The sequence below is a fragment of the Panulirus ornatus genome, chromosome 16 (assembly GCF_036320965.1).
Source record: "Panulirus ornatus isolate Po-2019 chromosome 16, ASM3632096v1, whole genome shotgun sequence".
Taxonomy (NCBI): Eukaryota; Metazoa; Arthropoda; class Malacostraca; order Decapoda; family Palinuridae; genus Panulirus; species Panulirus ornatus.
The window spans coordinates 1,994,408-2,020,716 of record NC_092239.1 but is presented as its reverse complement, the minus strand read 5'-3'; the positions used below and the strand labels follow the sequence as shown (position 1 = coordinate 2,020,716).

Sequence of the window (26,309 nt, the reverse complement as noted above, 5' to 3'; positions counted from 1 at the left end):
TCAATGTAATCTTAAAGGAGAATGTTTTTTGGAAAAAGATCAGTATTGTGAGACAAACACTGGAACAAAAGAGAACATCAGAAAAGAGGGTAAACAGGGAAGTGGTAACAGAAAGTGAAAAGGTGAGGAGATGAAGTGCTCATTTTGAAGGACTGCTGAATGAATTTGATGATAGGATGGCAGATGTTGGGTATTTGAACAATGTGGTTTCAAAAGTAGCTGATGATGTGTGGATCAGGTGTTTGCTTTAAAGAATCTGTATCAGAAATCCTTAAAGTTTTAGAAAGATGGATCCATATGTGGCATTTACAGATCTGGAGAAAGCGTATGACTGGGTTGATGGAGATGCCTTGCAGATCTGACAATGGCGAGAGAGGAAAGCTCCTACAAGCAGTAAGAAGCTTTCATTAAGGAAGTAAGACATGTGTAGGAGTAGGATGAGAAGAGAGTGAAAGGTTACAGGCAAAGGTTGGTCTGGAGCCAAGGTGTGTTACATCACCATGGCTGTTCAATTTGTTTAGGGAAGAGGTGGTGAGGGCGGCAAGAGTCTTGGAGAGGGGGGGAAGTATGCAGTCTGTAGGGGGTGAGGGGGTCTGGGAAGTGAATCAGCTGCTGTTTGCCAATGACACAGCACTGGTGGCAGATTCGAATGAAAAACTGCTGAAATTGGTGAGTCCAAGTGTTTGTGTGAAAGGAGAAAATTGAGAGTAAGTGTATATAAAATATAAGTTATTATGTTTAACACTGTATAAGGACAGGGCAATGTTCTGTGAAAACCTCACAAAAAGAGATTTCACATATAGCAAACCAATATACATACCATAAAAATGGGATGTATGCAGCTGCTTTGTGGATGGCAGTGGAGGAGTCTCCCATTACTTTTATGTTATGTAGCTTCTAACATTGAATATACTTATCTAGCCATCCTTTACTTGCTTGAAATGGCTCTGGTTCAGTTACATCGTCTTCTTTACATAAACAATCACAAATCTTCAAAGCTTTACACCTACGGCTGCTTTTCTTCTTCATCTCATACTCTAACAATAATGACAGCATTTTCTCCATCTTCTTGAGAGGATTTCTAAACCTTGTGGTTACCGAGGCATACAGTGGAATAGAATTGACCACAGCACTTTGAATTTTCTCTGCTTTCTTCTTTATGCTTTGCCAAAGGCTAACACTCCCTCACCAGCATCAGCATGTAAGATTTCTAGCACTGTTTCTAAGTTCAGAGGTTCTCTTCTGTCTAATTCCCAGTTCCAAGGTAAATGTTGCTGGACATTTGAATGCCATATTAGCAAACGTAAACATAGTAGGCTGCAGAAAAATTACATTTGCAGGTATATTCAAATCACAAAAGTACCACAGATCTGCACTCAATGTTGGTAACTATGAGGCTGATTTGCCAGTGGGAACATCTAGCACTCCATCCAGGAACCCTGCTTAATCCACTCACCAACCCCCATTGAATTTTGACGCACTTTCTAATATGCTGACACTCCCTCGCCAGCTTCAGTGCATTGTAAGATTTCTAGTTTTGTTTCTAAGAGCAGAGAGGTCCTCTTCCCTTTAACCCTTGGTTCTGGGATAGAAGAGGTAGCTGGATGTTTGGATGTCATATCAACAAAGAGCGGGATGTAGGAAAACCATATTTGCAGGTATGCCCAAATAGTACAGATCTGCACACAATGGTAGTAACTGTGAAACTGAATCACTGGAGGAAACATGGCACACTTCACCCAGGACCCATGCTTACTCCACTTGTCAACCCTCACTGAAGTTCTGGTGCACTTTCTACCACAAACACCCACATACAGCAAATTTTGACCAAATAAAAAGAGGGACTGGCAGAAATAGGTTCCTCGCATAATAACAAAATCACATACACGTATAGTGATCCTCCATAAAGCAAGGACTGCTTTATCCCCATCAAATCATACTTCATCAATTAGTAATTTAGCTAATTTATCTAAGTGTGATTATAATGAATTAATGGTAAAAATATTAAAATCATATTTGTAACAATTAAAAAATTTGGAGTTTTGAATAAAGGTTATAAGTATATAAGAAATATTTTGTAGCACTGCCAATCAATGAAAAATTTTCAAAATTTTTGAATGGTGTCTGCATCAGATAGTTCTTTAATTCTATTAGAATCCATCACCTTGGTATGTAAAGATATCTATCCACAAAACTAGGAGCTGGAACATATGGATTACAAAAATTTAGTATTATCAGAATCAAAGGATAACAGAAATACAAAGAATATATATATATATATATATATATATATATATATATATGTCAGTGGATTGAATCAGGGCATGTGAAGCGTCTGGGGTAAACCATGGAAAGTTGTGTGGGGCCTGGATGTGGAAATGGAGCTGTGGTTTCGGGCATTATTGCGTGACAGCTGGAGACTGAGTGTGAACGAATGGGGCCTTTGTTGTCTTTTCCTAGTGCTACCTCGCACACATGAGGGGGGAGGCGGATGGTATTCCATGTTTGGCGAGGTGGCGATGGGAATGAATAGGGGCAGACAGTGTGAATCGTGTGCATGGGTATATATGTATGTGTCTGTGTATGTATATATATGTGTACATTGAGATGCATAGGTATGTGTATTTGCGTGTGTGGGCGTGTGTGTGTGTGTACATTGTGTATGGGGGTGGGTTGTGCCATTTCTTTCGTCTGTTTCCTTGCGCTACCTCGCAAACGCGGGAGACAGCGACAAAGCATAATAATAATAATAATATATATATATATATATATATATATATATATATATATACATATATATATATATATATATATATATATATATATATATATATATATATATATATATATATATACACAATGCTGTATGGTAGCGAGGCGTGGGCTATGGATAGAGTTGTTCGCAGGAGGGTGGATGTGCTGGAAATGAGATGTTTGAGGACAATGTGTGGTGTGAGGTGGTTTGATCAAGTAAGCAATGTAAGGGTAAGAGAGATGTGTGGAAATAAAAAGAGCGTGGTTGAGAGAGCAGAAGAGGGTGTTTTGAAATGGTTTGGGCACATGGAGAGAGTGAGTGAGGAAAGATTGACCAAGAGGATATATGTGTCGGAGGTGGAGGGAACGAGGAGAAGTGGGAGACCAAATTGGAGGTGGAAAGATGGAGTGAAAAAGATCTTGAGTGATCGGGGCCTGAACATGCAGGAGGGTGAAAGGCGGGCAAGGAATAGAGTGAATTGGATCGATGGGGTATACCGGGGTTGACGTGCTGTCAGTGGATTGAATCAGGGCATGTGAAGCATCTGGGGTAAACCATGGAAAGCTGTGTAGGTATGTATATTTGCGTGTGTGGACGTGTATGTATATACATGTGTATGGGGGTGGGTTGGGCCATTTCTTTCGTCTGTTTCCTTGCGCTACCTCGCAAACGTGGGAGACAGCGACAAAGAAAAAAAAAAAGAAAAAAAAAAAAATAGAGAAGGAATAAGATAACAGCAGAAGAAAAAATGAAAGGATAACACACGGGTATAAAAGATGTGCATAAGAAAGAAACTGTAAACATAAAAAAACACAACTGTCAGTCACTGAACTACAACAACGTATGGTATCAACCTATCTACTGCAATCCCTGTAACTTAACCACCTCAGTCCTTATGTAAGCTTCCAACTGGAGACAGAGTAAAAAGTGAGTTATGAATCAACTTAACCACCTCAGTCCTTATGTAAGCTTCCAACTGGAGACAGAGTAAAAAGTGAGTTATGAATCATCAGGTAGTATTCCTACTTCTGGTAAACCTGTGCCAGATGCTAGAGGAGCTTTACTGTGGTTAAAATTAGCTCTGAGAGGGCTTTACTATAGCCTGGACAAGTGCCAGGGTGGATATGCCTTACCAACTTGTCACAACAGCAGTAATGAACTTAACATGATGCTTAAAATACATCCAGTAAATGCAATATTTACTTTGAACATGAGTGATACATAGCTAAGAACCAAGAGGCCCACTCAAACAACTCAACATGTCATTTTCTGCACAATTCTGAAAGCTGAACTTCATCAGGGCCTTCACAGGAGAAAGGTATATTTGTGCCAACATAAACAAAGCAGGCCATATGATCTTGAAGCCCGGCAAAAGTGCAAGAGAAGCAAGTGAGTTAGCAGATAAAGGTATGAGTGACCCCTGTAATAAGCGTGGACAAATGTGATCAAGATATAATCAGTTTGGACACAGGCTAGATTCACACTTTCCAGGAAGTAAGATTCAATAAGTTAAAAGTAAAAGGCTAGGAGACAGAACAGAATGGTGGGAAATAAAACAGAAGGGTTGGACACAAAATAAAAGAAGGGCAGGAGACAGAACAGAAAGGTAGGACACAAAAGGGGCTGGAGAGAGAAATGCAGGAGTAGTAGGAAATTGAGCACAAGGGCAGGAAGTACAACAAAATGGAAGGATGTAGAACAGACAGGCAGAAGATGGAACTGAAAGGCAGTACACATAACAGAAATAAGGAGATAGAACAAATGGGTTCAAGATTGAACAGGGAGATAAAAGATAAAATAGGGAGGTATGAGGTAATCTAAAAGGGTAGGAAATGGAAGGGTAGAAGATAAAACAGAAGGGTAGTAATACAATAAACAACCCTAATCAAAGAATCACTACATGCTTATATAACTGAGTGTCAAGTGTAATTAATGTTCCACAATCCCCTGTATAAGCTGCATCCTGCTTAGGTATAGTAGCTCTCTCTCTCTCTCTCTCTCTCTCTCTCTCTCTCTCTCTCTCTCTCTCTCTCTCTCTCTCTCTCTCTCTCTCTCTCTCTAAAAAAAAAAATTAATAAAGAAAAATCTATATACAACATGGAAAGGAATCCAAATTCACTATTTACATTCATGAACAAAGCAAAAAAGAAAACAAAGACTGAACCAATTAAGGCAGGAGAAAGATACAAAAATCACTCCCAAGGAAATATGCAGGATATTGAGTGAACATTATAAATCATGATTCAGCTAAAAATGTACTGAGAAATTTGAAGATAAACTGTTTAACCAATAGGTTTATAATGGGCACAGGGATATTGATATACTGGAAGATGCTATAAGTAAAGCAAATGATCTGCTCTGAGAAAATTTAGCTGCAAGACTTCATTCCTCACAAAGACAAAAACAGCACTAGCAAAACCAATGATGTTATTACTATGGCAAAGTCTGAATGAGAGCAAAATTGCAGACATTCAAACTGGCAAAGGTAACACCATTATACAAAGGAATATCTAATACTTAAGAAATACAGCTTACTTAGCTTGCGATAAAAAGACAAATATTAAACTATGTAATCAAGAATAGTTACATAAATGAAGGCCAACATGGATTTGTGCTGCGAAAGAGCATGCAAACCCAATTATCAGCTCATTACAATGACAATTATGAAAGTTTAATCCAAGGAAAAAGAATAGATACAGTTTTTCTTGATTTTGAGAAAGCATTTGATAAAGCAGACCACAGGAATTTGCTGAAGAATGTATCTAAACAAAACATCAACAGTAACGTAAAAAGATATATTAAAGAGTTTCAAACTGGGGAAAAGTTCAATGGGAAAAAGTTCAAAGTGATAGTAAATGGAACTATGTCCTTGTAGGAAGATGTCCTAACTAGTGTACCATAGGGAACACAGTGTTAGGCTTATATTTTTGTAGTACTGATATCATACATTAACAGCAAAGTAAAGGAAAACATAGTAAGGATCTTGCTGAAGACAGCAAAGTAGGTAAAATGATTGGATCAGAAACTGATCCAGTTGGGATGCATTAACTCTCACACAATTTACAAATGGGCATAAGTGAACCTAATGAACTCAATGAAGATAAATTTGAGCAAATAAGTTATGAATCAAGGAAATATTCATTGTAGTGCCATATAAATGTCCAACAGGGAATGTAACAGAAAGTGGGCCAAATGTAAAAGATTTGGCTGTTATCAAGAAAATGAAAAACTAGATATGAGAGCAAAAAATGAGAAACTAGATTTCAGATAACATATTACAAAGATAGCACTATCAAATGATGAGTCACTCCATTCCATTCTTCCACCACTCTTATACTGTACGAGTACTTTTTTACATCTTTATCAACAAACAAGTTTCACGTAGTAATTCAGTTATGTCATTTGGTTGCTGTATCCCTATATCTCTCAAAGAACTGTTCTCTCTCTGCATCATCACTCTGTTTAAACAACTTAAAGCTTGTGATTAGGTCATCTCATACTCTTCTCTCAAGATGAGCAAATGTAAAGCCTCCAACCCTTTCCTGTAACTCAGCTCTCAATTCTGGTAATATCTCAGCTGCACTCCTCTAGACCTTCTCTCCTAGCTCTTTCAGCTTCTTTAGATATGGTGACCAAGCTTAAGAAGTTTACTCTTGTTTTGGCCTTACCTAGGATATGAACAATTCACTAAATAATTCCTTAACCACATACTTTAGAGCAATTCTAATATTAGCAAACAAACAATTTGTCTCCTTAACTATCTTATTTTCCTAAAGAGGAACTCTGGTGACAACTTGAGGATGATGTCAACTCCCAAGTCCTTCTCTTACACATTGAACCCTTAAGCTTATTTCCCACTAGAAACTATCAAATTGTGAAACTATCAAATTGATGCCTTCTTTCACTCTGTCCCAACCTCAATACTTTACATTTGCTCAATTCGAACTTCATCAACCATGTATCAGTCCAACTTTGAAATCTGTTTTGTAAGTTGATGCAATTGCAATGCTCCTCACTTTTCCCTTCCCTTATGACATTTACATCTTATGTAAATATATTCAGGAAGGGGTCATATCTCAGGCAAGTCATTTATAGGTATCAAGAAGAGTGATAGTTCCAGAAAAGAACTGCGGCACTCCACCAGTCACCTTGACCCATTTGGAGAAGGCTCCTGTGACACATTCTTTGTTCCTAATCACTGAGATACTCTTCTACCCATTGAACATTGAAGGTAATCCAGATTTTTTATCAGCCTCCCATGCAGTACAGTGTAAAATACTTTCTGGGAGTCAAGATAGAAAAAATCCACCCAGCTTTCCCTTTTATTTAAGACAAAGCTCACTCTCTTGTAGAAATCTAAGAGGCTTGTTACACATGACCTTTCCCTAAAGCAAAGTTTTCAGCCACTTAGTAATTTTTCCTCAGCAGAAAGTCATCCAACTTATTCTAATTTTCTTTTCAAAACCTTACTTGCCATACTTGTCGGTGAGAACAGTTTGTAGTTTAATAAATGTTCTAAGTCTCATTTCTATAGATAGGTATGATATTTATCCCTCTTACCATTTCCATAGCAATTTGTCTTACTCCACTAACATTTTGAAAAGTACTTCAAGATGTTTAGCTAGCATGCCTGAACATATCTTCAGATCATATGGTAAAATTTCATTGGACTATGAGCCTTATAAGAGTCAAGACCTTTTAGTATTCTATCAATCTCTTTTTTACATATCTCAATATTTTCCAAAATCTTCTCCCATCCTATCTCACTGGTAATGGTGTTCAGTGTCTTCCACTGTGAAAACACTTTTGAACTTGTCATTCGGTTCCTTAAATATCTTCATATAATCCTCCACAATGCTTCCCCCTGAATCCCTTTAACCTTATTAGCTGCTCTTTGACTGTAAACTGAATCCTGATAAATTCATTGAAAAGTTTTGGACTTGCCTTGTCATTAAATTCTTTTCAAAGTTTCTTTGTTCCTCCTTTCTTATCCAGGAATACTTGTTCTCTGCTCTCTTATTCCTTGTAAATGCTGACTTACTGGAATTCTGTCTACATCTTACCAATATATAGCTCTCTCTTCTTTGCTTTTTGGCATCTTTTATCAAGCTATTCTTTCCTCTTTCTTTCCATTTCCTCTGTCACTGAGGCAAGACATACCAACATTCCTAATCCTTCATTGCAAATTTCACAGAACCTCTCACCACAAAGCCCCGGTTCCAAGATAACAAACTCCATTCCCCAATCTGTGTTACCAGAGAAATTGTAGAGGTTTGTGTAGTTTCCACAATCACAATACTTCTTCATGTCTTGTTTAACCTCTGCTTTTTTAATGTCCTCATTTACCAGAGAATTAGTCATTGTTAATCAGTGGTAATTCAATTTTTCCATCTGGTGTATGTATAAAATTCTCAATATCATGCTACTATGTGTGAAGATTAAATATAGCAATGAAGGTGCATCAGTCCCTCTCATCCTTGTGAGCTCAGTGACATGTTGGTGTATGTGTGTGATTACCACATAGAAAAGCAAATGGATTTGTATGTAGCATTTATGGATCTGGAGAAGGCATATGATAGAGTTGATAGAGATGCTCTGTGGATGGTATTAAGAATATATGGCGTGGGAGGCAAGTTGTTAGAAGCAGTGAAAAGTTTTTATCAAGGATGTAAGGCATGTGTACGAGTAGGACTAGAGGAAAGTGATTGGTTCTCAGTGAATGTAAGTTTACGGCAGGGGTGTGTGATGTCTCCATGATTGTTTAATTTGTCTATGGATGGGGTTGTTAGGGAGGTGAATGCAAGAGTTTTGGAAAGAGGGGCAAGTATGAAGTCTGTTGTGGATGGGAGAGCTTGAGAAGTGGGTCAGTTGTTGTTCGCTGATGATACAGCGCTGGTGGCTGATTCATGTGAGAATCTGCAGAAGCTGGTGACTGAGTTTGGTTAAGTGTGTGAGGGAGGAAAGTTGTGAGTGGATGTGAATGGGAGCGGGGTTATTAGGTACAGTAGGGTTGAGGGTCAAGTCAATTGGGAGGTGGGTTTGAATGGAGAAAAACTGGAGGAAGTAAAGTGTTTTAGATATCTGGGAGTGGATCTGGCAGCGGATGGAACCATGGAAGTGGAGGTGAGTCATAGGGTGGGGGAGGGGGCGAAAGTTCTGGGAGCCTTGAAGAATGTTTGGAAGTCGAGAACATTATCTCAGAGAGCAAAAATGGGTATGTTTGAAGGAATAGTGGTTCCAACAATGTTGTATGGATGCAAGGTGTGGGCTATGGATAGAGTTGTGCGGAGGAGGGTGGATGTGCTGGAAATGAGATGTTTGAGGACAATATGTGGTGTGAGTTGGCTTGATCGAGTAAGTAATAATAGGGTAAGGGAGATGTGTGGTAATAAAAAGAGCGTGGTTGAGAGAGCAGAAGAGGGTGTTTGAAATGGTTTGGTCACATAGAGAGAATGAGTGAGGAAAGATTGAAAAAGAGGATACATGTCTCAGAGGTGGAGGGAATGAGGAGAAGTGGGAGACCAAATTGGAGGTGGAAAAATGGAGTGAAAAAGATTTTGAGTGATCAGGGCCTGAACATGCAGGAGGGTGAAAGGCGTGCAAGGAATAGAGTGAATTGGAACGATGTGGTATATCGGGGTCGACGTGCTGTCAATGGATTAAACCAGGGCATGTGAAGCGTCTGAGGTAAACCATGGAAAGTTCTGAGGGGCCTGGATGTGGAAAGGGAACTGTGGTTTCAGTGCATTATTACATGACAGCTAGAGACTGAGTGTTAACGAATAGGGCCTTTGTTGTCTTTTCCTAGCGCTACCTCACACACATGAGGAGGGAGGGGGTTGTTATTTCATGCGTGGCGGGGTGGCAGTGGGAATGAATAAAGGCAGACAGTATGAATTATGTACATGTGTATGTATGTATATGTCTGTGTGTGTATATATATGTATACATTGAGATGTATATGTTTGGGTATGTTTGAAGGAATAGTGGTTCCAACAATGTTGTATGGTTGCGAGGCGTGGGCTATGGATAGAGTTGTGCGCAGGAGGATGGATGTGCTGGAAATGAGATGTTTGAGGACAATGTGTGGTGTGAGGTGGTTTGATCAAGTGAGTAACGTAAGGGTAAGAGAGATGTGTGGAAATAAAAAGAGCGTGGTTGAGAAAGCAGAAGAGGGTGTTCTGAAGTGGTTTGGGCACATGGAGAGAATGAGTGAGGAAACATTGACCAAGAGGATATATGTGTCGGAGGTGGAGGGAACGAGGAGAAGAGGGAGACCAAATTGGAGGTGGAAAGATGGAGTGAAAAAGATTTTGTGTGATCGGGGCCTGAACATGCAGGAGGGTGAAAGAAGGGCAAGGAATAGAGTGAATTGGAGCGATGTGGTATACCGGGGTTGACGTGCTGTCAGTGGATTGAATCAAGGCATGTGAAGCGTCTGGGGTAAGCCATGGAAAGCTGTGTAGGTATGCATATTTGCGTGTGTGGACGTATGTATATACATGTGTATGGGGGGGTTGGGCCATTTCTTTCGTCTGTTTCCTTGCGCTACCTCGCAAACGCGGGAGACAGCGACAAAGTATAATAAATAAAATAAATAAATAAATATATCCACATGTACATATTCATACTTGCTGCCTTCATCCATTCCCATCGCTACCCCCACACATGAAATGGGAACCCTCCCCCCACGTACATGCAAGGTAGCACTAGGAAAAGAAAACAAAGGCCACATTCGTTCACACTTAGTCTCTAGCTGTCATGTGTAATGCACTGAAACCACAGCTCCCTTTCCACATCCAGGCCCCATAAAACTTTCCATGGTATACCCCAGACACTTCACATGCCCTAGTTCAATCCACTGACAGCAAATCCACCCCGGTATACCACAACGTTCCAATTCACTCTATTCCTTACACGCTTTTCACCCTCCTATATGTTCTGGCTCTGATCGCTCAAAATCTTTTTCACTCCATCCTTCCACCTCCAATTTGCTCTCCCACTTCTCCTCGTTCCCTCCACCTCTGACACATACATCCTCTTTGTCAACCTTTCCTCACGCATTCTCTCCATGTGACCAAACCATTTCAACACACCCTCTTATGGAACTCGAATGATGTGGTATACCAGGTCAATGTGCTGTCAAATGGATGGAACCAGGGCATGTTAAATGTCTGGGGTAAACCATGGAAAGGTCTTTGGGGCCTGGATGTGGATAGGGAGCTGTGGTTTCAGTGCATTACACATGACATCCAGAGACTGAGTGTGAACAAATGTGGCCTTTTTTTTTGTTTGTTTTCCTGGTGCTACATGCGTATACATTCACATAAATACACATATATACACATGTACATATTTGTACTTGCTTATCTTTGTCCATTCCTGCCCCCCACCACCACCACCAAAAGAAACAGCACAAATGCATAAAGGCAATGAAAAATGATAATATATACATTCCTTTCTCCCCCAAACATGATCGCAGCCACCCACATGAGCAAGATAGCACCAGGAAACAAATGATGAGTGACTATATCTAATCACATCCATACATCTTTTCAATATCAAAGTGTAATACTTATTGCATAGCATTTGTACCATACTAACAGAAACCACCTTTAAAGCATACTCAGACTCAAGCAACATCTTTCAAGAAACCTATAGCCAATGTCCAATCTCAAACAATATTTTTAAGATATCATCTATCTCTGGGTTACAGTGAGGACTGCAAATGCCAGAGGGTAGAGATCCAAGGTGAGAGTTAGATATGGATGACTTGTAACCCTGTTTTATCCCAGCACTTACCTTGCACTTCAATGCCCTCAGCCCTCCTCACTTCTTGTTACTTCTTTTATGGATTACTCAACCTATCCTACGGAAGAAAAGATGTAACACTTATGCAGATCCCTACGTTCCTCTGTACGAAAATTACAAATAATCTTTCTGTGACGTAAAGACTTCCAACAGATTTCCGTCGCATGAGATATCTAAAAAATTCTCTTTCGCACAGAATAAATGTCTGTAAGAATTTTGATGACTGCCACTTCTTTATCTATGGCTTGTGTTAATCAATCCAAAAACAAAGTGCCACGAGAAAATTATAGAATTACCTGAACTTTTTATTGAAAAACCACCATTACCTTAGATAGTATATAAAAATTTGATAATATGAGCATGTATGTACAAATATGTTTTATCAGGTACGTGCTCCTGTTTATCAATAAAATTGAATAATGACAAATTTAATTTATGGTATCCATGGGAAATACATAGCTGAAAAAATAAGAATAGAGGAAATTACATTTCAAAATGCTCACCCTAATGGACCTAATAAGACAGGGAACTCAATCACCTCATCTGCAAAATATTTTTCTTATACATAAGAATTTTGGGGCCTTCACATTTACATGACTAATATGACCATGGAGCATGTTTAAGCTCTACAACCACGTTTCTACCACACTTTCTAAATAAGTCTCACAAAAATCTTGACAATGTTATTTTCCATCTTTATTCTATAAAATGCTCCCCTTAAAAGTTTGAAAAATGCCTTTTTTAACAAAGTCAAGGTGGAGTATAAAGCAAATGAAAACATGCTATCCCTAGTCCTGTCTACAATTCTCCCCAACCCTATCTATAGCACTTCCTCATTCCTGCCTAAAGGCCTCAGTTATGACTACAATCTTTTCCCACGTCCATCTGCTCTCCTGTCTACTGCACTCCCCACTCATGTCTAAAACCCTCCCTTAGTCCTCTCTACAGCCTTCATATAGTCTTCTCTACATCCCCACCCCCGTTCTCTCTATACCCATCCTTCAGTTCTCTCCAGAGCCATCACACAGCTCTCTTTATAGCCATCCCTCAGTCCTCTCCACATCCCTCCTCATGTCCATTTTACAGCCCTCCTTCTATCCTCTCTAAAACCCTCCTTTAGTCTTCCCTATATCCTTCCCAGACTCCTCTCTAAAACCCTCTTTCTGTCCCCTGCAGCCCTTCCTGAGTCTTCTCTATAACCTTCCCTCAGTCCTCACAACAGAACTCCTCCAGTCCTCTCTACATCACATCCTTAAATACCTCCACATTCCACCCTCACTCCCCTTTACAACCCTCCCTCATTACTATCTACATCCATCCTCAAGTCCCCTCTACATCCATCTCCCAGTTCTCCCTACATCCCTCCTCCAGTTCTCTTTATATCTCTCCCCCAGTCCTCTACACAACCCTCCCTAAGTCCTTTTTACATCCCTCCCCCCAAGTCCTCTATACAGCCTTCCAACAGGCCTCTCCATAGCCATCCCCATGTCCTCCTTTCTAAGATAAGCTGAAGCTTTTAAGGTCTGCTACTTGCTCCTTTCATCCACTGAGAGAATACTACCTGAATCTGAGTCAGGACTATCTGTATGTCATATACTAGATCATATCTGGTGCATTTTTGAAGTGCTACTGTGGTTACCCATAACCCTTTCAAAACATTCTTTTACAGTTTAGCCACTTAAGAGGATCTCCCACTTTATCAGATATTTTTTGTTTCATTTCTACCCACTGCATATTACTAAACATTAGGAAAGGTAGTAACTTTACCACAGGCAAGTGAGCACCCTTTACCTTTACCAGTCTGCTGGATGGTATGGGAACCACAATTCAGCAAAATTAATTCCAAGACAAAAAATCCATCTGTATTTATTTGAGCCATCCTTTCTAAACAGGAAAAGTTCTAGATAAAAGAGAAATTTTCCTTTGTGGACTTAAATTTGCTAAATTTCACATGCATATACCAAAGTAATAGTCTTTTTCAAGGTAAAACAGAGCCATCATTTGTGTCAGCTGACAAACCAACATAAGTGTAAAAAATCTAAAATAAGAGGTGACTATATCATCATGGACATCCATGTTTATTACTTCAACACACTGGAGTTAAGGACATGCATAAATGAAAAGGGGGCTTTCTATGCCTAATCCAGTTCATGTAAATGTGAAGAGTGCTTGGACAATAAGTCTATAAAAAATTCTAAGATGGCACATACTAAGTGTTGATAATCAAGGGAGCATCACATGGAAACAACACTGAACATTTGGTTGGCAATACTGAATAGAAGATGAACATATTGAAAGCAAAGACAAGCAAGGTTAAAACACTTAAATGATATGGGTGTTCCATGGAACACTTGTGTCACCTGCAGTTCTACACAGCAGTGAGGAAGGAATGGTTGGAAAATAATAAAAACATATGTATTAAGTTCAATGACCAAAGGTGGGATTTTCTTCATGTTAACAACAGTCTGGTTAAATTGTAGGTTACACCAACTCATTACAGGCCTAACTCAGGCAGAAACTAAACTAGTAATAAGTTTAATGTCAGTAAATTCTTTAAATGCTGGGAAAAACTGTAACATATAAAGTTTCATAACTTTCTAATTTGAATTTTATAACTTTTCAAGTTACAACCTTCGTTAAGTAGAACGTTAAAGTGTGCTTCTCGGCAACACACAATGATGAATAACAAAATTGTCCATGTACCTATGCAAGATAGAGGACACAAAAAGTTTAAAGATACACCAAGATGTAAATCAGCGAGAATATGATGGCTTGGATGGCCTAGTACAGCGTAAAGAAGACAGCGTGTGTAGATTTTAGCACCCACAGAAATTAGTGTATGTCACTTAACAATGACAAGTGCCATTTAAGGCAAATGAGTCTGCTCTACCACCCAGGTGCATAAATTCATCTTTAGATACGAAAAAAAAAAAAGATTCAATAAGAGCAGTTCAGCCCATCGAGCAGCAAGTCAATGTGATGTTACACTTGAAGTGAATAATAACAAAATGTAGAAATTTCCACAAAAGCAAAACACACCACAATACAACCAAATATCATAAGACTGAACAGACATTGAATTTTAGATATTTTGTACCAGCTGAGCACATTTTCATAACTAGATACATCAAACAGCATCTTTGCAAATATCCTAGCCATAGCTTGGTCTAAAAAAGACTAAAAAGAGCCATCATTAATTTTGAAAGAATAAACATCAAAACATTACAGTGAACCCTAAACAGACCTTGTAATCTCAAAAGTTAGCATTTCCTCCACTTAAGGGAAATATTCATAACTTTCACTAAACTGATCCAAACAAACATGAATTATGGTATAAGAATTAACATCCTATTATCAACAAGTAATCCTATGAACATGATTTCTAACATTCTAACTCCCTAATCTACAGAAAATAAAACACCTCACTAACAAATAAAACCAGGCAGGTTTAATCTGAGCTTCACTTTAGTACCCTACTATTTTTCCTTTTTCATTATACCTAATCGCCATCTCCTGCGTTATCAAGGTTGTGCAAGGAAACAGATGAAAGAATGGCCCAAACCCACCAACATACATATGTATATACATAAATGCCCACACACACACACATATACATACCTATACATTTCAATGTACACATACATATACATACACAAACATATACATATATACACATGTACATATTAATACTTGCCGCCTTCCATTCCTGTCACCACTCCACCACATGTGAAATAGCAACCTAGCACCCCCCCCCCAACCCCCGGCAAGGTAGCACTTGGAAAAGACAAAAAAGGCCACATTCATTCATACTCAGTCTCTAGCTGTCATGTGTAATGCACCAAAACCACAGCTCCCTTTCCACATCCAGGCCCCACAAAACTTTCCATGATTTACCCCAGATGCTTCACATGCCCTGGTTCAATCCACTGACAGCACATCCATCCCGGTATCCCACATCGTTCCAATTCACTCTATTCCATGCACGCCTTTCACCCTCCTATATGTTCAGTCCCCAATCGCTCAAAATCTTTTTCACTCCATCCTTCCACCTCCAAGTTGGTCTCCTGCTTCTCCTCATTCCTTCTACCTCTGACACAAATATCCTCTTTGTCAATCTTTCCTCACTCATTCTCTCCAAGTGTCCAAGCCATTTCAACACACCCTCTTCTGCTCTCCCAACCACACTCTTTTTATTACCACAAATCCCTCTTACCCTTTCACACACCACACTCTTTTTATTACCACAAATCCCTCTTACCCTTTCATTACTTACTCGATTAAACCACCTCACGCCACATATTGTCCTCAAACAGTTCATTTCCAACACATCCACCCTCCTCTGCACAACCCTATCTATAGCCCATGCCTTCCACACATTCTGCTTCAATGCTCCCAGAACCTTCGCCCCCTTCCTCACCGTGTGACTCACTTCCGCTACTAGGTTTAGAAAAAAATCCCAAACTCTGACTCCTTAATCTCCAGAACAACAAACAACCATCTATGAAATTCCAAAAATTGTAATTCAACACAAACTTACATATCTTTCACCATCTGAATCCAAAACCAACAGGTTATCTTTCCTACCCAAACACATTCAACTTCAAAGTTTCATGAAGACTGGTTATATCTAAAGCTGTAATTGTGCGGAAGAAAATGTTAGATAATGCATTCAATCACAAGTGGATGCACACTTAGGTATAATATTGTTGCTATATCCCCTAAATAAATGAATATTAGAATGTTAGTTTCAACTTACCTTTCACCAAAACATTTCTTCCAAAAGTCAGCAGCATCTCCTTTCGTTATCCGGAATTGGTCCCCAGCAAAGGAACCCTGAGGAAATGTGGCTTTGAGCTCTGACAGCATATGTGAAAACACTAGTGAGAGTTTTGTGAGGTTACGGCGGTAGTGGGAGCTTTCATCAAACATCTGCTCCTTTCCTTCTTTAAAGAGCAGTAGAGCTTGCTTACATTTACGCATCATGTTCTCCACAAATACCTGTTAGGAAAAAATATAGAGTTGTTAAGAAAATGAAAAGGTAAAGACTTTTGATGTATTTCCATGAACACATTCACATTAACCCTAATTAACAGTGAACAACATATTCTGAAAACAATATTACCCTTCAAAGGTTCCTATCTCCCATTTTTCCATCATATATACCTTAAGACATCTAACTACCTCTACTTGTCCATGCTTCACTATTTCTACTTTTCAAATTCTGAATCCATACAAATTCTCTTAAAAGCTGTAATGTATCATGCTGCCTTTTCTCTGACACACTTAGTTGGGAAAACCAACTTCAATTATTACTATAAATATATTGCCTATTCCTGCTGAATCTCCCAGTTCCTAAATGTGTCTGGTAGGTAAATACTGTAATTTAAATCTTACAGAAAAAGTACACATAACTTTTGGTTTTAGATTCATGTCCAGGGACTTCTAATACTTTAATGAGTTTGGAAAAAAAAATTCCCAAAGACTCAGCAGCCTACTCATCTCATTATAATCAACTATGTTCCTACTCATAGTGGCTACATTCACATTGCAGAACTGGTAATGGATAGTAATGCACAATTCACAGGTACAGGTACAGAATTACAACTCTTCTACCAGAGTCATACTAAAGAATGTGGCACTTACAATTACTAAATCCATGCAAATCAGATACAGCAAAAAAAAATTCTTTCTGGCAGTGGGGAAATAAACCCAATGTATTTAGTGAGATATGTGAGATATGTACTACAGAGAGAAATATTATAAAATAAATGCATATCTAATGGAATCTACTTTGAACTGTCATTATCACCAAGCACTGCTCCTACAGTCTAGGTATCACATGCCATGGTGGCACATATGGCTAACATGATATCCATATATAGGGAATGAATGCTTTTCTTTATGGCCCAACTGGGTTCTGCTTACAAAATGTAACTTAATAAACAACTGCTGTAACTACCAGAAGTTTTCCCAGAAGAGTAAAGCAATAATTTTTGGACTATTAAACTTTGAAATTAGTGCAGAAAACCCATGGAAGTTATTTAAAAGTGGAAAAAAGGGTGTCCACAAAGATCACTAGTCGGAGTTTTCAAGCAATTTCTACAGTTGGTTTACTATGAACAGTAACAATGTCTCTAATTGGGCACATAAGTGAACATGATCAAGACAATGAACCCTAAACTAAGTACAAGAAGCATCATTTATTAGTGAATGATATAGATGATGCAGTCAAGAAATAAAATGTGTTGATAACAATTGTAGGATCTAAGGCATACAAGTTACTGAAAAATTCTTGAAGAACTGACATTTGAAGAACTCTGTGAAGAGTTATCTTAACATCACAAGCCAAAGCTGTCTTACACAGCAGCAAGATTAAAATTGCATGAAAGACCCAGGTGACCAGTAACAGACAGTGTTGCTCAGTGTATGACTGCCTTAAAAGATCTAGCAGAGCACTACAATTTCAGCTCTTTGACGACAGACCTGCAAGATCAAATGTTGCACAACCAGTTGACTGTACGTATCAATGATGAGCAGATTCAAGCAAAACTACTGACACTGGAGCCATAGACTGATGAGATTTTGTTGTGCAAGAAAATCTACAATTTGGCGGTGGCAATAAAAGCAACACAGAAGGATGTGTCAGACATGATACGGCCTAAATCCCTGCATGTAGTGACACAAGGCACACCCTGTTGGAGATGCAGTTAGGTTCATCATTCAGACAGTTGCTGGGCCAGAGACTAAGAGGTGCTACAACTGCCGACAAGTAGGTCATTTCTGTAAATGTCAGCAACCTCAGCAAAAGGACTGGACCGAAAGAAAAAAGGGATGCTTGGGCATTCCCAAGTAGTAGCGGTTTCAAGCCTTCTCCAAATAACAAAATCAAGAATGTGCCTTCACTGAGAGGAAAGAAGACAGTGCCAAGAGGGGGAGGACGACCACTAAGAGGGAGAAGCAGACCACCAACAGGAGGTAAAATGTATCATGTGGAAAACATAGAGAACCAGGAAGATGGATTAGAAAATAATAATGGTGCTGAGAAAGGTAAAGAGGACTATTTTGACTATATTATAGTAGTGGAAACAAGAGTGAGGTAAAACTAGGAAGCATTCAACCATTTATGTGTAGACTAAATACCGAAGGGAAAGAGGAAGATTTGGAGATGGACACCGATGCAAGTTTAACATAATCAATCAACGTTTATGTGACAAGGTACCCATATTACAAAACTAATGGATGATGATAATGTGATATTGAAGTAATATACAGGAGAAAGACTGAGAGTTAAAGGTGTTATGAAAGCTTATGTCACACACCGTGATCTTGTATAGAAATGCTGTTCGTAGTAGTAGAGGGTGATGGACAAAACAGTCCAATAGGAACTGGTTACAAACACTAGATTGACTGGAAGAATTCAGTGTTAGTGTACAGAAACAGTTAGATAGCAATGAAAGGTTTGTAAAGGATTTATAAATGAAGTATGCTGGTGTATTTGAGGAACATTTGGGCACATACACTGGAGGGAAGGCCAAAATTTATGTGGGTGCAAATGTAAAGCCAAAATTTTTGAAAGCTCGCCCACTGCCTTTCTCTTTGAGAGAGGCCACAAACATAGAATTGGACAGGCTGGTGGCAAATGGAACACTCACACCAGTGGATATCTCAGAATGGGTCACAATGATAGTGATTGTGTCCAAGCCATCCTCAGAAAATAGATTTTGTGGAGACTAAAGTGATGGTAAACCCAGTGGCTGGGAAGGACAATTTCCCAGTTCCAAAAAATAAATGACATATTGACTAGTTTGGTAGGAGGTAAGCCATTCTCAAAACTGGACTTCAGTCACACTTATCACCAGATGTTACTGGATGAAAAGTTAGAGAAGTTTTGGGATAAACACACACACGGGGTTGCTCAGGTATAACAGATCACCCTAAGGGACTATTAGAGCACCAGAAATTTTCCAGAGAAATATACAATCACTGAGAGAAATCCCCAAACTGCTGTATATTCAGATATTCATATCACTGGAAACAGTAAAGTGAACACAGAGCAAACCTGATCAAGGTGACTGAGAGATTAAATGAAAAGGTCTAAAGCAGCATATTGACATGTGAGTTTTTCCAAAATATTATGAGTTATTTGGGACACAAAATTGATGCACAGGGCATTCATGTACTAGAGAGTTAAGTAAAAGCAATTGTGGATTGCAACTAGGCCAATAAATATGCAAACATTGCTATCATTCTTAAAAGGTATAAATTTATGAGACAAATTTCTCAGGAACCTCTCTTAGTGCTTGTGCCATTGTATATGTTGTTAAGGAAGGGGGTTGATGGCACCTACAAGCAGCTGCATTTAGAAAAGCAGAGCAGATGTTATTCTCTAGAGAGGTTTTGGGACATCATGAGTCAGAAAGGCATTTTGTTTTGTCATGCGATGCATCACAGTATGGTGTAGGGGCAGTGCTAGCACACCAAAATGAAGAAACATCAGAACAACATATAGCTTTTGCTTCACACACACTGCTTAAGGCTGAGAAAAACTTTGCAAAAATTGACAGGCAGTTTGGCAAGTGTGTTTGGGTGCGCCATTTTCATAACTATGTGTATCGAAGATCATTCACATTAGTCACAGACCACAAGCCCATAATTTAATTTTTACAAGAAACACAAGGCATTGCCCAGTATGGCTAGTGCAAGAATGCAACCTTAGGCCATCTCACTTGCTGCTTATGATTATCAGTTGAAATTAAAAAATGGTCATGACAATGCATTTGTAGACCTATTGAGTAGGTTTCCATTGGCAGAGAAACCAGTATCAGTACCATTCCCCACAGATACCATATGGTTGTTAGAGAACACTGAAGATTCACCAGTTGCAGCTAAACACATCAGGAGATTGACAGTGCATGACCCTGTATATGCTAAAGTTTTGTCTTCTACCATGAATGGTTCTAGAATTTAAAGTCGTTTTATGTGCACAGAGATGAACTTAGTACAAATGACAGTTGCATAATGCAGGGGAAAAGGGCATTGGTTCTTCCAACAGAGCAGCAAAGTGTATTATGAGAACTGCACGAGGCTCATCCACATATCTCCACAATGAAGGGGATTGCTAGATCATATGTTTGGTGGCCTAATTTAGATAGCGATAGTGAACAAATGGTAGAAACTTGAGATTTGTCAAATAAAAAGAAATAAACCATGTGTTGCACCTCTTCATGGGTGGCCATACCCCAATAAGCCATGGGAGAGTCCTTGTATATTTCACAGGACCATTTATGGGGCATATGTATGTGGTCCTCATTGATACCTATTCAAAATGGTCAGAGGTAAGAATTATGAATAATGCATTAGCACTCACAACCATTGCTGAGTCAAGGGTTATTTTCACTACTCATGGGCTGCCCTCAATATTAGTTAGTGGTAATGGAGGCCAGTTCACTAGTTATGAATTTGGCCAATTTTTGCAGAAAAAAATGGGACTGACCATATTACCTGTGCTCCTTTTCACCCTAACTCAAACAAAATTGCTGAAAAAGCTGTTCATACATTCAAAAATGGGTTAAAGAAAATGAGAAAAGCAGGAATCAAAGTAGAGTTGTCTGGGTTCTTATTCAGATATAGACGTTCACCACAGTCTGTAACTGGGAGAGTTGCTAAACGGCAGAAATCTAGAGATTGCTTGACCTACCAAGACCAAACTTAAAAAAAAAAGGGATGAAAAGGAAACAAGAACAAAAATAATATCGTGATAAGGGCAGACCCTCGAGAGAATTTAGGGTAAATAAAGAAATGTTTGTGAAGAATCATAGTGCTAGGGGAGCTCGTTGGGTACCAGGAGTTGTAACAAAGGTAACTGGACACCTCCCATATAAGACAGAACTGGGTGATAACAGTTGTCAGGAGACAAGTTAATCAAATGAGATTTAGAAGTGTAAAGTTGACAAAGCAGGGAGCTCTGAGGGAAGTAATCAAAGAGGAGTGGGTTGGGAATTACATGAGTGACACACAGCAGGCTACAGGACACATGAGTTTTCTAGGCAAGTTGAAATTTGGGAACCTGATAGAACACTTGAAGATCAAAGAGAGGGGTAACTTCAGTTTTCTAAGCCAAAGTGAGTCTGACATATGCAGGTAGAGACCTGAAGCAAGTTCAACCTGTATGGTTCCTTCAGGAAACCCAATGAAAATTGAAACAAGGTCAGGAAGTCATAAATATACCTGAGATTCGATTTGTAAAATATGACAGTAATATCAAGGAGTAAAATACTGTATGTAATACAATGAAAATGCAACAGAACAAGTTATTTTACTGTACTAATGTATAATTTCAAAAATTTGTATCTTGTTTGTACTATTAAAATTATTCTATTTCTGTAATTCAGCGATGAGTTAGTAATTTTCTTGATATTAAATAAGGTACAAATGACAGTAAACACATTTTATATCATTAGTCTCAAATTTAAGGGGGGAAAAGGATGTCATAACTTTATAGGAATGAATGCTCTTCTTTATGGCTCAAGTTTACAAAATGTAACTAAAACTGACCACTGTAGCTCCCAGAAGTTTTCCCAAAATAAAGCAATCATTTTTGGACTATTAAGTGATTGACTGGAACTACCCTGAGCAATATACTAGGCTAAATACTATAAATACACACAAAAAAAAATTTATTACAAAAGCCACAGCACTGGCACACAATATTTAAAACAGATGTAGTCGATGGGTTAATCTTCAAAAATATTCACTATCTTCCTATTTATCTATATCTCTGACACTTGTTCCAATAAGAACTCCCTCAAAGGGATGGCCATGACAACAGAGTCCTCATAACTAAAGAACTCATGCCACTTCCTAGCCCTTAATGCCCTTAACGGGCCACTGGTAGAGGGCATGTCTAGTGCAGTGTTTGCAGAGGCTTCAACCTAATGTTCCTGATGACTACCTCTATCTAATGCTCATACCTACTACTTCTACATAATGTTTCTAACTAATGCTCCAGCCTAAATGCTCCAAACTAGTACTTCTATCTACTGCTCCTACCATTTTGCCAAAAGACAGGGTTAGCGCATGGTGTTCATCGCAGGAAAATCAAGAGTTATGAAGAATGAGCTACGTGATTTAAGTGTTGTCAAGTGCTACAATGATAAGAAGAGATTGTATGTTTGTGGACTGAATGCCAGTAGTCCACATACTAGTGAGGCATAAAGAAATGACAGCTACCTGGGTCAGAGGAGTGCAACTTGACAACCACTAAAGTGCTGGCTCACGAAGCAGATGTCACTAACCCTCCTGATACCTAGGCGGGTAGTACTGATAATATACCTCTGGTTGTTGGCTGCCTATCAACCTATTCACTTTTTTTCCAAAATGCAAGCAAACAGTAAATATAATATTGACTGCAATATACTTTAATGCAATGCCAAGAAAGCACTGTATTTAGGGAATCAGTGATGGATTGCGCAAGAGATGCTTGTGGCATGAGAAGAGTGAGAGGTGGGTTGATTAGAAAGGGCAGTGAGTGGTGGGATGAAGAAGTAAGATTATTAGTGAAAGAGAAGAGAGAGGCATTTGGACGATTTTTGCAGGGAAAAAATGCAATTGAGTGGGAGATGTATAAAAGAAAGAGACAGGAGGTCAAGAGAAAGGTGCAAGAGGTGAAAAAGAGGGCAAATGAGAGTTGGGGTGAGAGAGTATCATTAAATTTTAGGGAGAATAAAAAGATGTTCTGGAAGGAGGTAAATAAAGTGCGTAAGACAAGGGAGCAAATGGGAACTTCAGTGAATGGCGCAAATGGGGAGGTGATAACAAGTAGTGGTGATGTGAGAAGGAGATGGAGTGAGTATTTTGAAGGTTTGTTAAATGTGTTTGATGATAGAGTGGCAGATATAGGGTGTTTTGGTCGAGGTGGTGTGCAAAGTGAGAGGGTTAGGGAAAATGATTTGGTAAACAGAGAAGAGGTAGTAAAAGCTTTGCGAAAGATGAAAGCCGGCAAGGCAGCAGGTTTGGATGGTATTGCAGTGGAATTTATTAAAATAGGGGGTGACTGTATTATTGACTGGTTGGTAAGGTTATTTAATGTTTGTATGACTCATGGTGAGGTGCCTGAGGATTGGCGGAATGCGTGCATAGTGCCATTGTACAAAGGCAAAGGGGATAAGAGTGAGTGCTCAAATTACAGAGGTATAAGTTTGTTGAGTATTCCTGGTAAATTATATGGGAGGGTATTGATCAAAAGGGTGAAGGCATGTACAGAGCATCAGATTGGGGAAGAGCAGTGTGGTTTCAGAAGTGGTAGAGGATGTGTGGATCAGGTGTTTGCTTTGAAGATTGTATGTGAGAAATACTTAGAAAAGCAAATGGATTTGTATGTAGCATTTATGGATCTGGAGAAGGCATATGATAGAGTTGATAGAGATGCTCTGTGGAAGGTATTAAGAATATATGGTGTGGGAGGCAAGTTGTTAGAAGCAGTGAAAAGTTTTTATCGAGGATGTAAGGCATGTGTACGTGTAGGAAGAGAGGAAAGTGATTGGTTCTCAGTGAATGTGGGTTTGCGGCAGGGGTGTGTGATGTCTCCATGGTTGTTTAATTTGTTTATGGATGGGGTTGTTAAGGAGGTGAATGCAAGAGTTTTGGAAAGAGGGGCAAGTATGAAGTCTGTTGGGGATGAGAGAGCTTGGGAAGTGAGTCAGTTGTTGTTCGCTGATGATACAGCGCTGGTGGCTGATTCATGTGAGAAACTGCAGAAGCTGGTGACTGAGTTTGGTAGTGTGTGGAAGAAGAAAGTTAAGAGAAAATGTGAATAAGAGCAAGGTTATTAGGTACAGTAGGGTTGCGGGTCAAGTCAATTGGGAGGTAAGTTTGAATGGAGCAAAACTGGAGGAAGTAAAGTGTTTTAGATATCTGGGAGTGGATCTGGCAGCGGATGGAACCATGGAAGCGGAAGTGGATCATAGGGTGGGAGAGGGGGTGAAAATCCTGGGAGCCTTGAAGAATGTGTGGAAGTCGAGAACATTATCTCGGAAAGCAAAAATGGGTATGTTTGAAGGAATAGTGGTTCCAACAATGTTGTATGGTTGAGAGGTGTGGGCTATGGATAGAGTTGTGCGCAGGAGGATGGATGTGCTGGAAATGAGATGTTTGAGGACAATGTGTGGTGTGAGGTGGTTTGATCGAGTAAGTAACGTAAGGGTAAGAGAGATGTGTGGAAATAAAAAGAGCGTGGTTGAGAGAGCAGAAGAGGGTGTTTTGAAATGGTTTGGGCACATGGAGAGAATGAGTGAGGAAACATTGACCAAGAGGATATATGTGTTGGAGGTGGAGGGAACGAGGAGAAGTGGGAGACCAAATTGGAGGTGGAAAGATGGAGTGAAAAAGATTTTGTGTGATTGGGGCCTGAACATGCAGGAGGGTGAAAGGAGGGCAAGGAATAGAGTGAATTGGATCGATGTGGTATACCGGGGTTGACGTGCTGTCAGTGGATTGAATCAGGGCATGTGAAGCATCTGGGGTAAACCATGGAAAGCTGTGTAGGTATGTATATTTGCATGTGTGGATGTATGTATATACATGTGTATGGGGGTGGGTTGGGCCATTTCTTTCGTCTGTTTCCTTGCGCTACCTTGCAAACGCAGGAGACAGCGGGAAAAAAAAAACATAAATTTCTTTAATTTTTCAAAATACTCAATAATAATTCTGAAACAGCATTTCAAGTGTCAGACATTCTACAGCAATGCAGAGATGACAAAAATGCTGTTTTTCATCTTAGTAATGTAAAATAAAAGATAAGAGGACCATATTAAAGGTCCAGCTACCAATTCATTTATAAATACTTGGAGGATGTTTTCATTACTCATACACATGAGCACAATGTGAGTTGTAGTCAAGACAGATCTCATAATGACTAAAACCCCTCCTATGGCTCACAGAGATCTCACCACACAATCAATGGCTCATAAAGCATATACAACATTCTAAAAAGCAAATATAATGCTCATAACACCACAATATATAACCATAGAGAGACAAACTCATATCATAAGTGGCTGCCGAAGTGCCTGAAACCACCATTCATCATGATATCACCATTAGAGGCTCACAGAGAGCTCTTAACATTAGCAGTAGTTTTCTTCATGCTGAAATCACCATCTGCCCCTCATTCAGCACTCAACATAACAAGGGTTCCTACAGGATTAGGATTGTCTCCCTGTTCTGCACAGATAGCTAATTACACAGCTTATAATAGAAGTACTGATTTATAAAGTGTTCACAATGCTGTCAATTGCTTCCACATTACATACATATTATATAGCCATCAGGACATCTCACAATATTCAAAACACTACTCACAGTTTAAACCATGCTCACAACACCAACAGTGGTGAACACAGTATTTACAAAACCATGAATGACTAAGACACTTCCTATAATACCAGTGGCTTAAAAATACTTAAACCATCACTAGTGGTAGACATGCAGTAAAAGTCCAATTAGTGTATCTGACTTCTAGACAAATGAATGTTCCACATACCCTGTTTTCAGAGATCTTATACAGCCCATATTATCAAAGGAACTAAATATTACTGGGAATGGGTGAAATCTCTGAGGCTATACTCCCTGGAATGCAGCCGATGCAAGGAGAATATCATCCTCTACATCTAGAAAATGCTACAAGGATGGTTCCCAAATGACACTCAGCAATAACTTCCTACCGGCACAACAGGCATGGAAGGCT

At 39.2% G+C, this 26,309-nt stretch overlaps 1 protein-coding gene across 8 annotated transcripts in view; it reads right to left on the bottom strand.

The window, feature by feature from the left end:
• Positions 1 to 26,309, bottom strand: part of Cbl (E3 ubiquitin-protein ligase CBL) — a 138,794-nt gene that overhangs the window by 102,721 nt on the left and 9,764 nt on the right. For all 8 annotated transcript variants that reach the window (XR_011713805.1, XR_011713806.1, XR_011713807.1 and 5 more), the window contains exon 2: positions 16,323 to 16,564. Coding sequence is in view for 4 of the 8 variants with exons in the window: in XM_071670995.1 (XP_071527096.1) it covers positions 16,323 to 16,564 (242 nt within the window). In the remaining 4 variants the exon portion in view is untranslated. The remainder of the gene's footprint in view (positions 1 to 16,322; positions 16,565 to 26,309) is intronic.